The 17423-nt window shown below is 37.6% G+C and overlaps 1 protein-coding gene across 1 annotated transcript in view; it reads right to left on the bottom strand.

Moving 5' to 3' along the window:
- CPD (carboxypeptidase D) overlaps positions 1-17423 on the bottom strand; it is an 86993-nt gene that overhangs the window by 28944 nt on the left and 40626 nt on the right. The window contains exons 3-8 of the mRNA XM_024234874.3: positions 15609-15751; positions 14760-14929; positions 13573-13922; positions 12899-13090; positions 9054-9221; positions 4729-4838 (exon numbers count right to left, since the gene is read on the bottom strand). Of these exons, the coding sequence (XP_024090642.1) occupies positions 4729-4838; positions 9054-9221; positions 12899-13090; positions 13573-13922; positions 14760-14929; positions 15609-15751 (1133 nt within the window). The remainder of the gene's footprint in view (positions 1-4728; positions 4839-9053; positions 9222-12898; positions 13091-13572; positions 13923-14759; positions 14930-15608; positions 15752-17423) is intronic.

Here is a 17423-nt window from a genome sequence, read left to right as displayed (position 1 = left end):
CAGCCATTCTAGTGGGTAAGAAGAGGTATCTCATTGTGGTATTGACTTGCATTTCTCTAACGGCTAATAATATTGAGCATCTTTTCATGTGCTTATTGGCCATTTCCTCTTCTTTAGAGAAATGTTCATTCAGATCCTTTGCCTATTTTTCACTTGGATGATTTGTCTTTTTATTATTTAGCCATAAGAGTTCTTTATATATTTTAGATATATCTAAATTTGATAAATTTAGATATTTATCAAATATATGATTTGCAAAAATTTTCTCTTATTCTGTGGGTCATCTTTCTATTTATTTATTTTTTGGGGGCTGGGGTCTCCTTCTGTCACCCAAGCTGGAGTGCAGTGGCATGATCATAGCTCACGATAGCCTCTACTTCTTGGGCTCAAGCAATCCTTCGGCCTCAGCCTCCCAAGTAGTTGGGACTACAGGCATGTGCCACCACGCCCAACTTCTGTGGGTTGTCTTTTTACTTCCTGGATGTTATATGTTATGGATTGAGTTGTGTCCTCCAAAAATATATTGAAGTCCTAACCCTCAGTACCTCAAAATGTGATTTTATTTGGAAATAAGTTCCTTACAGAGGTAATCAAGTTAAAATAAGGTGATTAGCATGGGCCCTAATCCAATATGATGGTGTCCTTGTACAAAGGGGAAACTGGGATACAAAGACAGAGGGAGAATGCCATGTGACAATGAAGGGTTGGAGTGATGCACCTAGAAGTGAAGGAATGCCAATGGTTGCCAGCAAAGCACCAGAAACTAGGGAGAAACAAGGAAGGATTCTTCCACAGTTTCAGAAGGAGAATGGCCCTGGCAACACTGTGATTTTGGACTTCTGGCCTCCAAAACTGTGAGACAATAAATTCCTGTTGTCTTAGACCATCCAGTTTGTGGAATTTTGTTACAGCAGAACTAGAAAACAAATACAGTTTTCCTTGCAGTAAAGAAGTTTTTAATCTGGATTATGTCTAATTTATCAACCTTTTTTTGTCACTTGTGTTTTTGATGTCATATCTAGAGGAGGACCAAATCACAAAAAGGTATTCCTATTTTTTCTTAGTTTTATAGTTTTAGTTCCTATATTTAGGTTTATGACCTATTTTAAGCTAATTTTGGGGTGTGGTGTGAGGAAGGTATCTAGTTTATTCTTTTGCATATAAATATCCAATTGTCCCAGCACCATTTATTTAAAAAATCTATTCTTTGCCTATTGAATTGTCTTGGCATCCTTTTCTAAAAAAAAAATCAACTGACCATCAACATAAGAATTTATTCCTGGGTTCTCAGTTCTATTTCATTGATCTATATGTCTGTCTTTATGCCAGTACCACACTGTCTTAATTACTGTAGCTTTGTAGTAAGTTTGAAATTGGATGTATGAGTTCCCTAACTTTTGTCATTTATTCTTCATTTCAGAGATAATTTTGTCTTTTTCTTCCATTTTTTTCCTGAGTCCTATAAACTTTATTTTATTTATCCCTGTTTTTTTGTTTCCTGGCCTCTGTTTTTATTTTTTGACTATCTGAATTGAGGTAGTTTCTCATATTCTCAACGTATATTTGGGTATACTTAATCTGTTTAGAATGCCAACTGAACAGTTTTCTTCTGCTTCTTGATTATTTTTTGCTAATGGTAGGGTCTCATTAGTGTCTATATATGAAGTTTCATTTCCTAATTTTCTGCAATCATTTTCCATGGACTTTCATTTTCCTCTTTATTTTTATGATATTGGGCATTTAATATTATTCCTAGCTTAATGATACACTTTTCTGTCAGTCTAGCAAAATCCAGGTATCTCAGTGTGGTTATTTATTTGTCTTGGTGGTAAGGGTGGAGCTGAGAATCTTCTGATTTTAAAGTTCTTTTCTGTCTTGTAAAACCTTACATTTCTCTCCACTTTTTCCTTTTCCCATTCACCATCTAATTGCCAAGGAGCACTTCTTCATTTCTATCTTTGCCTCTTTTTTTCCTTCTACAAAAGCTATGAGTTTGGAAGATCTCCCTGTAACCATCCTCTCCTTTTAAATTGTACTTATCCCGTTAAATCACACAAGATCCCTTAAGTTGTGTGCATTTTGAAATCTCTTCTCTGTATTTCAGAGCTCTCATCTGCCCAGTTACTCTTTTAGTATTTTTGGATTTAGTGCATATGTGATGTATGGTGGTCATTCCAAATTACCGTCACAGCTGCCCTTCACTGGCACCCACTTCTGTCTTCTCCATAAGTTTTCTTGGTCTGCTTTACCTCACCACAAAGCCTTGCGGTGGGGTGAAGGTGGTGTAGGTACATGATAGATCATGCTGAGATTTCTTGATTTTTAAAAAATTTACAGTTATTTTGCAGTTTCACGATCTTTTGTGATGCCAACAGTGTGGTTTTATGTAAAATTTGGTAGTTTTTAAGTCGTTTTATATTGTTTAAAGACAAACCCTGGGAGATAGGTTATCACATAGCCATCATGGTCTTTGGCTGCTCAGATGTCTCCCAAGACTATTTACTTTTGAGAAGTTTTGAAGAGTAAAAATAAAGAAACTTGGAATGGTAGCTTCATGGGGGCTTACTAAGGTTAGCAGAAGACAATATTTTTAGAGGAGCTGCTTATTGAGCAAGAGAAAAAAGGCTGTGAGTGAAGACTGGGGAGTTTAATTATCACCTTCCCCATTTATAAAATAAGATATGAAGACACAAGATTCCAGGAGGCAGAATGCAGTGGGATAAAGAAATGGAGAAGAATATTGTTAAGACACACATGAGTAACAATTGAGAAGACAGAATCTTAGTGAACTCATATCAGATTACTCAAAGTTCTACTTTAGTTCAATGCAAAGTGATCTACTACGAATAAGAGGGATAGAGCTGGAACAGGAGGCTCAGATAGAGGATAAAGACTGTGAATCACCATAGTGGGAACTGAGCCAGGGAGTCAAGTAGCTAAACAGGAAATGTTGCCATGTAGGACTGAGGGTTCAGCTGAAGTTGGAGAGCACACATATGGACTGTAGCAAATTGCCGTGACTGTGTGACCACTCTAGGCTGTACTTGTAATATTGGTATGGAGAAAAGAGATAATGGTAATTACCGAGGACTGGAGGGCAAAGCAGTTATGTCAAAGGGGTGTACAAGGCTCTTAGGAGAATCATTGAAAAGGTATGTCCATGGGTCTATGCTACAGAGAAAGGTAAATCAAATCAAAAGGGTTAATGGTCTAAGAAAACAAAGAGAAGATAAGGAACTGGAAGCCAAAAGGAAGGCGAAAAGCAGAAATCATGAGAATGAGCATAGAATGTGATGAGAAAATATGCAAAATCTGACCATTTTTATTTTGATGGTTGGGACACTATCTATTCTCTTATTACTCCACATATGTACTTCAAAAAAACATATATGTCCAAACAGAAAGCAATAATTCTCTAAGGTGAAATGAACAGCTGTACTCCTCTAGTAGAAACTCTGAACAATCTCACAAGATTCATTTGCAGAGGATGAGGGAATGGGAAAAGTGGAAGGATGGAGGGCTGTGACTGGAGAGTACAGAGTTATAGTAATAATATTCATTACCTATAACCAATAATAGTGCCAATATAACCAATAACAATACTAAGTCAGTAGTAACACCAAACATTGAAACTAACAAGCCTAGTTTACAAGCCTCAACTTTTAACATGTTTTCTAAGACAGTTTTTATTTTTTTGAGACAGGGTCTCAGCTTTGTCACCCAGGCTAGAGTATAGTATTGTGATCAAGCTCACTTCAACCTCAATCTCCTGGGATAGAGCAATCCTGCCACCTCAGCCTCCTAAGTAGCTGGGACAGCAAATGCGTGACACCACAACCGGCTAATTTTTTTTATTTTTATTTTTAGTAGAGGCAAGCTCTTGCTATGTTGCCCAGTCCGGTCTCAAACTCCTGAGAGCTCAAGCAATTCTCCTGCCTTGCCCTACCAAAGTGCTAGGATTTCAGGCATGAGCCACCAGGCCTGGTCCTAAGAACAATTTTTAAATTAAATGTTCACACACACACATTTTAACATTCCTGATTGTAAGAGTAATCCATGTTTATCATAGGAAGTTTGGAAAATACAGAAATTTCTGCCTGCTTTTCCTTGCTATATGTAACTACAGGATCTTAAATACCTTAGACTAAAGTTTGGCAATTTTTTCCTGTAAAAAACCAGACAGCAAATATTTCAGACTTTTTAGATGCAAAAGTCTTTGTTGAAACTACTCAACTTTGCCCTTTGATCACTGGATTTTCCTTCTTTAGTTTGTTAATATAGTAAATTATACTGACTTACTCTGAAATGTTGAAGGAGAAAGGAGCCACACACAATATATAAAAATATAGCTGTGGCTGTGTGTCAATACAATTTTAGTTACAAAAACAGGTGGTGGGCAAGATTTGGCTCCAGAGCTATAATTCATTAAGCCCTTATCTTGGCCTACTTTACTGGGCTTATAACTTATTTGTCAAATGAAATAAATTGACATATATATGTTCCAGGTACTGTGCTAAAACCATAGATAAAAGGCCAATGGAGAAAGACATGTAGTGTATTCAAAAGTGAGGTGGGAAACAGGAGAAAAAGTTGTTTTCCGGAAACAGCTGAAAAAGTCATGCTTTATTAACTATGGAAGCACTTGACCTGAGTCTTGCAGGACTTTAAAGCATATTTTTAAATAAAAGAATTAATCTTATAACATTTTATATTCAAAGACAAGCCTACCTTGGAATAAGAAAGTGCTATTTGTTGAAACACAGCATCATCTGGTGATTTACTATATGTGGCAAGTCCTTGTTCATCATCATCAAAAGGGTAGTTAACCACCAAAGAACCTATAAGGGAAAAGAGGAAAATGTATCATGTTGTCTGTTTCAAGATGGATTATTAACATAAAGCTTTTCAGAATACTGCCAGAGAAGAGAAAACAATAAAATTTGCCAAGCAGAATTTCCTCAACAGAAATGAAAATTACACTAATTTCTTCAATAGAAAATCAAAGTGAATAAGTGAGAAAATATCTTTCAAATGGCTAATTTTCTAAAGCCACAAAAAAAGATTTATAGTACTTCTACCAAACAGTCTACCTCAAAAAAATAAGCATCAACACAGAAAGGACTAGCAACAAAAGAAAAAAACAGATATATGGGATTCCATCAAAATCAAAAACTTTTATGCATCAAGGACATAAGAAAGAGAAAAGACAGCCTATAGAATGGGGGAAAATATTTTGCAAGCCTGAAAATATTTTGCAAGTCCAGTATTTAAAAACTCTTACAACTTAACAACAAAGACAAAAACTCAATTAAAAATTGGGCAAAGGACTTGAACAGATATTTCTCCAAAGAAGATAGATAAATGGCCAACAAGCTCATGAAAAGATCCTCGGCATCATTAGTTATTGGGGAAATGCACACCAAAACCAAAATGAGGTCCTACTTTTACCCACTAAGACAGCTATAATAATAAAAATAGAAAATAAGTGGTGGTGAGGATATGAAGAAACTGGAACCTCATACATTGCTGGTGGGAATGTAAAATAGTCCAGCCTCTGTGGAAAACAGTTTGACAATTCCTCAAAAAGCTTAACATGGAATTATCATATGACAATTTCACTCCTAGGTGTACACCCAAAAGAACTGAATACAGGGGCTGCATACAGTAGTTCATGCCTATAATCTCAGCACTTTGGGAGGCCAAGGCAGGTGGATTGCTTGAGCCCAAGAGTTCAAGATCAGCCTGGGCAACACTGGGAGACCCTGTCTCTACAAAAAATTTAAAATAAGCCAGGGGTGGTGGTGCATGCCTGCAGTTCCAGCTACTTGGGAGGCTGAGGTGGGAGGATTGCCTGAGTTCAGGAGTTTGAGGCTGCAGTGAGCCATGATCACACCACTTACACTCCAGCCTGGGTATCAGAGTGAGACTCTGTTTCAAAACAAGTGGGGCACGGGGAAAAGAAAACAGGAACTCAAATAGATATTTGAATGCCAATGGGCATAGAAGCATTTTTCACTGTAGTCAAAGTCAAAACAACCCAAATGTCCATCAGTAAGTAAATGGATAAAGCAAATGTGATATTGATATATACATATGTATATACAATGTACTATTATTCAACCATAGAAAGGAATGAAGTACTGATATATGCTACAACATGAGTGAACCTTGAAAACACTATGCTAAATGAAAGAAGCCAGACACGAAAGGTCACATGTTATAGGATTCCATTTCTATGAAATATCCAGAATAGGTAAATCCCTAGAGACAGAACAAAGATTGGTGGTTACCAGAGGTTAAGGGGAGAAGGGAAAGGGGAGTCACTGTTAAACGGCTGTGGGGTATCCTTTTGTGGAGATAAAAATGTTTTGGAACAAGATAGAGGGGGCAGTTGCAAAACACTATGAATGCACTAAATGCCACTAGAATTATGTAAACTTGACCTCAATAAAAAAATTAGTATCAAAATTTTTGAAATTTTATGAAAAAGAATATAGCTTTCCCCTATATTCTTTCAAGATCCTTCTAAATTATAAAGATGGCAGTGAAAGGAATCAGAACATTCTGCCCCAGAATATGACTCTTTAGCATATTAATTATTTAGAGCTGAAGGCAACTGAGAAACAGCAGATGCAGGAAAGGCTATCTACCCTCCCTCTTTCTGCCTAAAATTAGGGCATAAATTTCCCGTGAGAAAGGCACCTTCCTGGTACCATCAGAGATGGGATAGTCAACACCAAGATGAGCTGACACAAACAAACCTTAGTAAAATAACCCTCATCTTTCATTAGTTTCCCCCGCGTATTTCCTAGTCACTTTCCCACAATTTATTACCCCTAGAAGTCTAAACCCCTTCCTTTGTGTAGTCACTTTTCCACAAGGTATTACCCTTTGTTATAAGAGCACTAAGTCCTTAACACTAACTGCTTTTTTGAGGGTTTCACGTCTTTCCTACGAACTCCCCCACTGGCTGTTGCCTGTGCCACGTACAAACATCAAATAAAATTTGTATGCTTTTTTCTTTTAATCTGTCTTTTGTCAGCTTAATTCACAAGCTCCAGCTGCAGAATCTATGAGGATTTTTTACTCCTGTACAGCAACAAAGAAATTCTCCTTCAAACTGCTTTGCCAAGATTTCAAACTCCATTTAAATAAGGATTTTAAGATGAGAAAACAAAGTATGTCATGGAAAGAAAGATGTCTGCATGACTGAAGACTCCTACCTCTCACCATGCCAAGGTCTGGATACCACATCTGTAAATCTGTGACTTATTCTCACTGGAATGTAACTATTATTAACTTTCTAGATTTAGCCAACATGATGTGTGATTTATTATGAGAATATTTTTAAAGCTCTAAATAAAAAGTGAATTCTATCAAACATAGCGTTAAACACATAAAATACAATAAAAGAAAACAAAAAACTTATTTTGCCAAGCAGGGTATAACTTCATAGTTCTTATTTGACTCTTTGAGAACAATATATGATTACCAACTGTAGAAGTACTTTTTTCTACTATTGGCAATCTTTCAAAGCAATTTTTGGAGAATCTCAACCTCCTAAATCTAAATATCCATCAGTACGTACTGTCATTCTAAAATGGCAGGCCACTCTATATGACATGAAGTCTCCACTATGATACTTCTGGATATTCCAATAAATGTTGAAACTAAATTTCTTCCCCATCGCCCCTGGTGCTAATACTTGTCACTTTTTTTTTTTTTTTAGCAGTTTTACTGATGTAATTCAAATACCATGCAATTCACCCATTTAAAGTTGTTTATATTCACAGGGTTGTACAACCACTACCACTACCCAGTTATAGGACATTTTCATAACTCCAAAAAGAAACCCCAAAATCCATTAGCAGTCACTCCCCTATCACCTCCTACCACTATTCACTCCAGCCCAATGTAATCTTTAATCTACTTTCTGTCTCCATGGATATGCCTATTCTAAAAATTTCATAAAAATATAATCATTAACTTGATAAAGAAAAAAATAATAATCCTGCACTATGTGGTCTCTTATGACTGGCTTTTGTCACTTAGCGTAAGGTTTCAAGGATCTATGTTGTAGCATGTATCAGCACTTGATTCCTTTTCGAGCCAAATAATATTCATTGTAAGGACAGACCACATTTTCTTTACCTATTTATCAGATGATGGTTGTTTGGGTTGTTTCTACTTTTTTGTTATTGTGAATAATCCTGAATGAACGTTCATGTACATTGAACATTCATATACATGAGCACTGTACATTAAATGAGTGAACATTTTGTTCAAGTGAGTTTATGTGTGGACACATTTTGGTTCTCTTGGGTACTGATATCTTCACTCTTATTCGCAATCTTAGTTGGACATTGTGGCGATTTTTAATCTTGACACTCATCCTGTTCAACCGATCCGTCCCTGCTAAATTATATGGAGGTATATGAGCTCAGGTACTACATGAGAATGTGGTCATTCTGCTGCAGTTAAGGATATACCAAGTACAAAAGAGAATATCAAAATCTAAATTTACATAAAAGAGTTTATTAAACTTCAGGGAGAAAACAGAACTAAACATTTGGATCAATTTTTATGAGTGACAAAGAATATGTTACCAAGTTCCCAGGTGAGAGATAAATACAAAATACCTGAAGAACCATGAGAGGAAGAGGAGAGGAGGAGGAAGAGCAGAGTAGGGGGACAGGCAGGGGAGAAGGAGAGGAGAGGAGAAAAAAGACAAGACAGAGAAGAAAGGAGAGAGGAGGTAAGAGAAGGGAGAGAGTAGTAGGTGAGAAAAGAGAGAAGAAAGGGGTGGAGAGAAGAGATGGGGGTAGAAGGAGAAGAGAAGAGGAGGAAAAAAAAAGAGAGAAAGAAGGAGGAAAGAAACAGCCAGGACATTGGCTGAAAAAGTAATGAGAAAAGACCTTTACTGTTGTCTGCCATAAAAGCAGTAACAGGATACTCGTTTTAAGAAAGCATAACACTACAAACAGATAAAATTCCACCAGGATTTCCAAATGCTCTCAACAAGAACTAATTAGTAGAATATAAAGTTGCCATACCTCCATGCAGGTTTGCTGAAAGTACAAATGGATAGGACTTCATCCAGCTCATTACAGCAATAGTTTCTGGTTGCGTAGGATCTGTGATCTGAACAAACTGGTCTGGGAAATTTCGGTTCAGGTCAAAGTTGTTGCTGTTGTTTCTGCCAATTACACTTATTGAATCTCCTGTATGATATGATAAAGGATTTGAATATAAGCTATGTTCACTTATATTTTATTCCAACACATACTACTTCAGATACCTTAACTCAAGGCAAATGTGAACACATCAGGCTTCGCTATTATCAATCACCTATGATTATGAAACTGTCTTTGCAAAATTATAACAGTAAGAGAAATCTGACATGGTTGACTCTACCTTTTTTTTTTTTTTGAGATGGAGTCTCAGTCACCCTGGCTGGAGTGCAGTGGCGCAATCTCTGCTCACTGCAACCACCATCTCCCGGGTTCAAGCGATTCTCCCGTCTCAGCCTCCCAAGTAGCTGGGATTACAGGCACCTGCCAGCATGCCCAGCTAATTTTTGTATTTATTAGTAGAGATGGGGTTTCACCATGTTGGCCAGGCTGGTCTTGAACTCCTGACATCAGGTGACCCGCCCCCCTCAGCCTCCCAAAGTGCTAGGATTACAGGAGTGAGCCACCACGCCCGGCCAGACTCCACCTTACTTCTAACCTCCAAGCTGTCCTTGGTCATTCCTGGGCATCGGCCAAGCTAACTTTGGGAGAAATTTAGCTTAGGGTTTAATCTTAAAGCAAGGATGATAACAACCTTTCCCAAAACTAAACCACCTTTGTAAAACTAATGAAAGGTCACAAGGTTGGGATTATAAGAGGGGCCTGAATTTGGCTAACATGTATGTGTAATTAAAGGATAACCAGTCATCGTTTTGGAAGTTGTAAGATTTGTAACTTCCCCAACTACTCCTGTAGATAACATCACTACTGTAGAACCTAAGATTGGCCTTCTGAGATACTTTTCCGACTTTTGCATTTCTGACAACCAGCTGACGTCACCTGGACCAGTGACTTGTAACTCAGCTGGTCCTGTGGTTCCCAACTAGAAGCTGACTCAGCACATGAGGACTGTTTTCCACATCCCTATGATTTCATCCCCAACCAATCAACCCATTCTCTAGTCCCTTGTCCATCAAACTATCTTTGAAAAACCCTAACCTCTGAGCCTTCGGGGAGACTGATTTGAGTGATAACTCCAATTCTCCTGCGTGGCTGGCCTTGCATTAATTAAACTCTTTACTGCGATACCATGGTCTCAATGAACTGTTTTGCCTTTGCAGCAGGCAGGAAGAACCTGTCAGGCATTACTTTTTTTTTTTTTTTTTCTTTTTTTTTGAGATGGAGTCTCGCCTTGTCGTGCAGGCTGGAGTGCAATGGCGCAATCTCGGCTTACTGCAACCTCTGCCTCCTGGGTTCACGCCATTCTCCTGCCTCAGCCTCCCGAGTAGCTGAGATTACAGGTGTGCGCCACCACGCCCAGCTAATTTTTTGTATCTTTAGTAGAGATGAGGTTTCACCATGTTGGCCAGGCTGGTCTCGAATTCCTGACCTCGTGATCCACCCACCTTGGCCTCCCAAAGTGCTGGGATTACAGGTGTGAGCCACAGCGCCTGGCCAGGCATTACAGTTAAAACACATCTTTTTCACATTGTGTGTTTAAAAACTGTATCTCTTCCAGATATTTTGAACAGAGAGGTAAAACCATTATCTTTTCATTTTTGCCCTCTGCTTATAATCTGGAAGGAAAAATATTCCAATTAGACAAATTATATTAAAGCACTGTTTAAGTGTCAATAATCCACATATAATGACATGATCACAATGTTGAGTGGAAATTACTGATCAGAGGGGAACTCTATTTTTTTTTTTGAGACAGAGTCTCACTCTGTGGCCTAGACTGTAGTGCAGTGGCGCCATCTCGGCTCACTGCTACCTCCACCTCCCGGGTTCAAGCAATTCTTGTGCCTCAGTCTCCCGAGTAGCTGGAATTACAGGTGTGTGCCACCACGTCCAGCTAATTTTTTGTATTTTTAGTAGAAACAGGGTTTCACCATGTTGGCCAGGCTGCTCTTGAACTCCTGGCCTCAAATGATCCACCCACCTCGACCTCCCAAAGTGCTGGGATTATAAGCGTGAGCCACCGCGCCTGGCTGGGAACGCTATACTCCTCTCTGTACTTGTATAAAGCTCACTAAGACATTGTAAGAAATAGAGCAAATGAAAAGAAAATTGTGATATGCTCACATTAAAGTGATCACAAAAAGGTAAAGTTAGCCAAGAGCACAGCTGGAAGTTTAACCTGATGGAGGAGAAAGTTCAATTTAAGCTTAACTGTGCATATTCCATTTTAATAGGGAGTGGGAGCCTTACTATTGTCATTATAATGAGAAAAATTGCAAGAGACTGAAGAAAACTGGAGGGCTCACTAGTGTAATCAGTTCCACCTTTCAGAAAGGTCTGGGGAGTATGTAGGAGGGATTTGTGGCACTGACAAAGAATGAGAACCTTAGGGGAAAAAATCTGAAATATATACATATATAAGTAAGATCTTGTGCCTATTTGTTCAAGTGAGCTTCTGGGGTACTAATGACCAACTTCTGGGTACTAATGACCAACTAATGACCAACTGATCTTCCCAGTGGTCAGGTCAGTGCTAGTAATAAGTCATCAGGCTCCATATTATACTATGGTGCCTGATAGATATCATTGCCTGGAAGAAATCATGGGCTGGGAAAAGATGAATTCTTACTCTCCCAGTGTTGTGCGTAAGGGTCTGCTGTCCCATCCCACACTATAACGCCCGAGGAGAGATGGGTTTGCCCAGGGAAGGCAAAGAAATGGGAAGTCAATAAATTAGCAAGTCTGGAATATGCACAGAGAGTAGAACTGAGAGTCAAAACAGAGTCACTGACTCAGAGAGATATCTGGTTTGGTTTTTCACTTATGAAATAAGGTTCCCAAAATAATGATTTAATAAGAACTGTAAACCCAAAATAAAATTCTAAGGCCCCACTCAATAGGCAGGGCCTATCTGAACAGATTCCCTCCTCTTGACCAGGGCACTCCAAAGTTAACCTGAAAGACTGGTTCAGGCCATGATGGGAAATGGGGGTCGGACATGCCTCATTATGCCTCCTCTCTTTTGGAAATCAGGAAAAGTCAATCAGCATTAATACCAACACAGACCTTAAGTCTGATAAGAAATATTTACAATCTATTCTCTGTGAAGCCTGCTACCTGGAGGCTTCATCTGCATGATCAAACTTTGGTAACTACAACCTCTTATCCTAACTCAGACATTCCTTTCGATTGATAATAAATCTTTCAACCCTCGCTCCCTTTCTGGACCAAGCCAATGTATATCTTAAATGTATCTGACTGATGTCTCATGTCTTCTTAAAACGTTTAAAACCAAGCTGCACCCTTACTACCCTGAACACATGTTCTCAGGGTCTGAGGGCTGTGTCATGGGCCATGGTCACTCATATTTGGCTCAGAATAAATCTCTTCAAATATTTTACAGAGTTTGACTCTTTGTCAACAGAACTATTGCTAAAATAAAACAATCTGTAAAAGTCTTATACTCTATTTCTTGTAAATAAGAACCATTACCAAGTGGAAAACACCACTAAATATATAAATTTGATCACATAATTGTTGAACAGACCAGATCATCATATAAGAATACAAGAGCTAAAATCGATCATAAATTAAAAGGAAAAAAAATTGGAAGAAATTCCAAAAGAATCAGTTCAAATTCTCTTCTCCATCAAAATAATCATTCCATATGATGATCAAATGATTAACAATTAATAGCTATTCTTTACCTTCCTGGGACTTTTCATACCCATCAGGATTCATGGATGGCATAAGGTGAATTCTAGTGCTATGAACCAAATCTGTGACTTCAGGGTCTGTTCCAAAGTTCTTACAAAGGTATTCGATGAGGTTCAACAGCAGTTCTCTTCCAACCACTTCATTTCCATGCATATTTCCAATGTACTTAAATTCTGGTTCACCTGAAAACAAAATAATTACATGGAAGGCTTTTTTTCCTTCTTAATCATCATGGACTCTGTTTTTTTCCCCAACATATATAAATCCTGTACTAAAAAATTTTTTAAACATGTATTTTGGCAAAGGAGGCAGAAAAAACCTTCAGAAACATCTTATAAAGCAACTTCCTTACTAATACATATGTCTGAGCAGGCTCAAAGCATATATATGCCATATAACATAAATAAATAAAACACTATTAGCAGAATAAATATAATCTATGCACATATTAAATACCATGCCTAATATGGGTTAGCAAAAGGATTTCCTTCTTTTCTGGGAAAAGATTGGTTATATTTTCTTTTTTGCTTTCTTTTAATTTTAGTTAGGTTTTCTTAGTGTCAGTTATACGAACTGTAGGCAACCTTTCTGAATGAAACATAGCAATATTGAACATGGCTTTTAGGGGCACTACTGAAATTATGTGTAAGACCATACCAATTACCTGGTTCATGGACACCTGGATTATCAGATATCTCCATCACATAAAGTTCTCTTGACTCTACTGATTTTCCCAATGAATAAAGCCGGGTAATGTTAGGATATTCATTGGCAAACCTTCTCAAGAAGATTTCCATATCAGGGAAATGGTGGTGGTGAAAGTCCTTTGGCTGCATTGGCTGGTAGGAGGATGATGTTCCAGAAAGAATATTAGGTATAGCAACTGTGCTAGCAGTTGCTACAGCCTCTGTCGTGTCAGGGATTACTGAAGTTACAGTTGGCCTAAGAGAAAAATCCACCTCTGTAGCTGGTCCTTCTTTCACCACTACATTAGTAACAGCCAATGGCAGATACCTGAAAAAAAAGTTTGAAAAAGTAAATGGTTTATAGTTAAGACATACAATGCTTTAATATTATAAAAGCACAGTAGCCTTTTCATCCTCTTACACTTAGCGATCTATCAAAACTCAAACTAAATAAAGAGAGATGTGTAAATTTAAGAGTTTTAGGACATTATCTCACAAAGAACTCCAGATTGAACAACTATTTCTCTCACCAAATCTTCTCAAGTACCACACACTAGAATGTATACCAAAAAAATTACCCTCAAAGGAAAGAACATGTTGAAAGATGTGGTTGTTACTCCATTGTAACCACTGCTACAGTACTCGAGGGATAAATTATACAATTCTTTGCAATGTCTTATCAAACTGACATTCCAACTTCTTTTTCAAGTAGGAAAGCTCAAGATTAAAGGTTATCAATTAAATCCTTATCAAAGTGAGCTTCCAGAAAGCTTTCCAGGGGAGGTGGGAAACCACTCATTTAATATATTAGAAAGCTGATAAGACAGTTCTTCAAAATGTCATTTACAGAGCAATGGGTTTTTTCTACTCTGGTATACAGTTAGCTTTAAGGCAATGCTTTACACAGCTGAATATCTTTTCAAGTTTTAAAAATTGTCCTTCCTCTAATGCTACAACTATGCTTCACATCCCATTGTACTATTAGACTATGTGACAAAAAACTCCACAATAGTATTTTCTTATTATAAAAGGAGAAAAATCAGAAAATAAGGAAAAAATAAAAGCCACAAAAAATAAACAACATGTACTAGACTATATTTCTGTCTTAGACATAAAACAGAGACTTGACATTTTAACTAAGAGTCTACATAGTTTAAATTCTTACCCAGTTAAAACTACTGTAAGGTTATAAGTTCCAGGAACAAGTAATCGGTAGAAATCACCAAATCTGCCTGTTGTGATATTATGATTAATACCAGCCACTGAGATGGTTGCATTCTCTAAACCAGATCCTGTTATGGAATCTTTAACAAATCCTTTCACTCCAATGTGAACCTAAGAAGACAAGAATCCAAGATCAGAGATGGTGAATTTGGAAGGCAAGAGGGCATAATTTCTCTCTGCACTGATACTAGAATTTCTAAAAAATAAAGTGACTCTTCCCTCTCCCCCAAAACATTTTCAATCCCTTGAAGTTTAAATAAAATACAGACAGAAGTATTAAATCCTTAAACTTAAGTCATGTGTCTGAACACGACACTAGTAGGGTGCTTTTAAAATTCCCTCTCCTCAAAGCCAGATTTCTAATTTTCTCAACAAGGTGAAATTGCTGGTGTATTCAACTGCTGTATTAGTCTGGGTGATGTTGAAATTAAACTGATGTCCATGGTTCATATAGTGGTAAAGGCTCACTAGCAAATATGATCACATGACATTGTAAGAACCTGAAGTACAAATTTGGCTAATTATTTCAGTTTGTATAAGTAAGTGTTCCAAGATAGGAAAAGGAAGCCCTATGGAGCAGAGAGCTGGGGGTAAGGGGCAGGGGAAGCAGAGCTAGAATATGTTTTAATAGATTATAATCTAATAATCTTTAAAGATAATTTATAATCTTAAGTAATAAAAACAGATAAAGGACATCTAATACTGTATAGATTATCATTCACATGCATCCAAATTTCTCCCTTATTTAATGCTGTTTCTATACCCCAACCTTCCAGTCATCTACTTTTACCTTTTCAATCAATGTGATCAAAGACTCACGATTGTTTTCCCATTCCTGTCGAAGCTGTGAAGCAGGTGGGTACTTGCAACAAGACAGTTCTAATGTGATCTCAAAACAGTTGGCCCACACGTAATTGTAATCTTGCATACCACCTATAGCATGGAAAAAATAAGTTTACTCTCAGAAGGAAAATAATTCTACCCTCCAAAAGACTGAAGAAATTAAATCAGCCATCTCTGCATGTATAAATTTTCTTTTCATTAAATTGTTTGAAATTGGAGAAGGCATCTGAACTATAGTGGAGGCTAAGAAGGAAGATTAAAAGGAATATACATTGAAAAAGAATATATAGTGAAAAAATACATTTAATTAATAGGATGAGCAGTTATAAAAAGTATGAATATATCAGTTAATACCAGTAACAATAATAACAGCAGCTTTGTGTGTTTACTATACACCAGACCTGTTCCAAGAGCTTTATGTGTATTAGCATTTAATCTTTACAGCAATTATATGAGGCAGATACTACTATTTCATCCATTTTACAGATATGAAAAGTAGGGCACAAAGAAGTTAAGATTTATAACAGAATGATAATAAAGGGTACACATCTCAAAGTTGTGAAGGATATTCATGCTGAAACATTATTAAGTACCTATGATTCTAACTGTACTTCCCTTTATCAAGAAGGTGGCAAGAGAAAAAAGAAAGACTGTTATCTAGGGTGGCACAGCTACACAAATCAGCGGAAAATAAGACACAATAAATTCTTTCGAAATGTGTTAAATGGAAGATGGAACTTAAAAGGGAATAAGCATCCATGGTCTATCACCTTCACCACGTTTGTACCTATATAAGCCCACACGCTCATTTTGTTGACAGCCTGTTACCCTATCATTCTTGTCACTTGATTTTCTCACATCTTGTTTTTAGTGGATAAAGACTAAAAAGTGGAGAAAGGAGTGGGTGTAACTTCTCTATGATCTCACCTTGCTCCTGCAAAGTACAAATGTGGATTTTAAGGGTCATCTTTCCTCAACCCCAGTGCATCTCAGATGATGTCACACAGGATCCTTCAGATCAGGAGGGAGAATAACTGATGATCTGATTATATTCATGTTTATCCATGTTAATTCAGCACTTACAAATAATGCCAAGCATTTGTTTCCCTTTCATTGACAGCACCAAAAGATATGCTTCCATCATAGGTTCTTCTGCCACTTACTCCCCTTGGCATTAACATGGGTCTTTATTTATTTATTTATATGCAAAGTGAATGTTAGATGATCACAAAAGACACTTCAAACCCTCGCATTCTATGATGTTTAAAAATACATGCTGATTTAGGCTGGGTGCAATGGCCCATGCCTGTAATCCTAGCACTTTGTGAGGTGGAGGCAGGCAGATTGCCTGAGCTCAGGAGTTCGAGACTAGCCTGGGCAACATGGTGAAACTCTGTCTCTACTAAAAATACAAAAAATTAGCTGGGTATGGTGGCACATGCCTGTAGTCCCAGCTACTCGGGAGGCTGAGGCAGAAGAATCGCTTGAACCCAGGAGGCAGAGGTTGCAGTTAGCAGAGATAGTGCCACTGCACTCCAGCCTGGGCAACAGAGTGAGTCTCCATCTCCAAAACAAAAACAAAAACATGCTGATTTGATTATAAGAGAAAAGGCAGGGAGAGAACATGAAAAACAGACAATTCTGAAACCTGTTTCTGGAGAAAGGCCAATGTCATAGTTTTAAGCACAGCTTATTAGGAGTTCATCAAAGAACCGGGGCTTATAAAACATTGAAGAAAAGCAAACAATACAGCAAAAATAAC

Source organism: Pongo abelii, chromosome 19 (genome assembly GCF_028885655.2).
Source record: "Pongo abelii isolate AG06213 chromosome 19, NHGRI_mPonAbe1-v2.0_pri, whole genome shotgun sequence".
Lineage (NCBI taxonomy): Eukaryota > Metazoa > Chordata > Mammalia > Primates > Hominidae > Pongo > Pongo abelii.
This window is presented reverse-complemented; position numbering and strand designations above follow the sequence as displayed.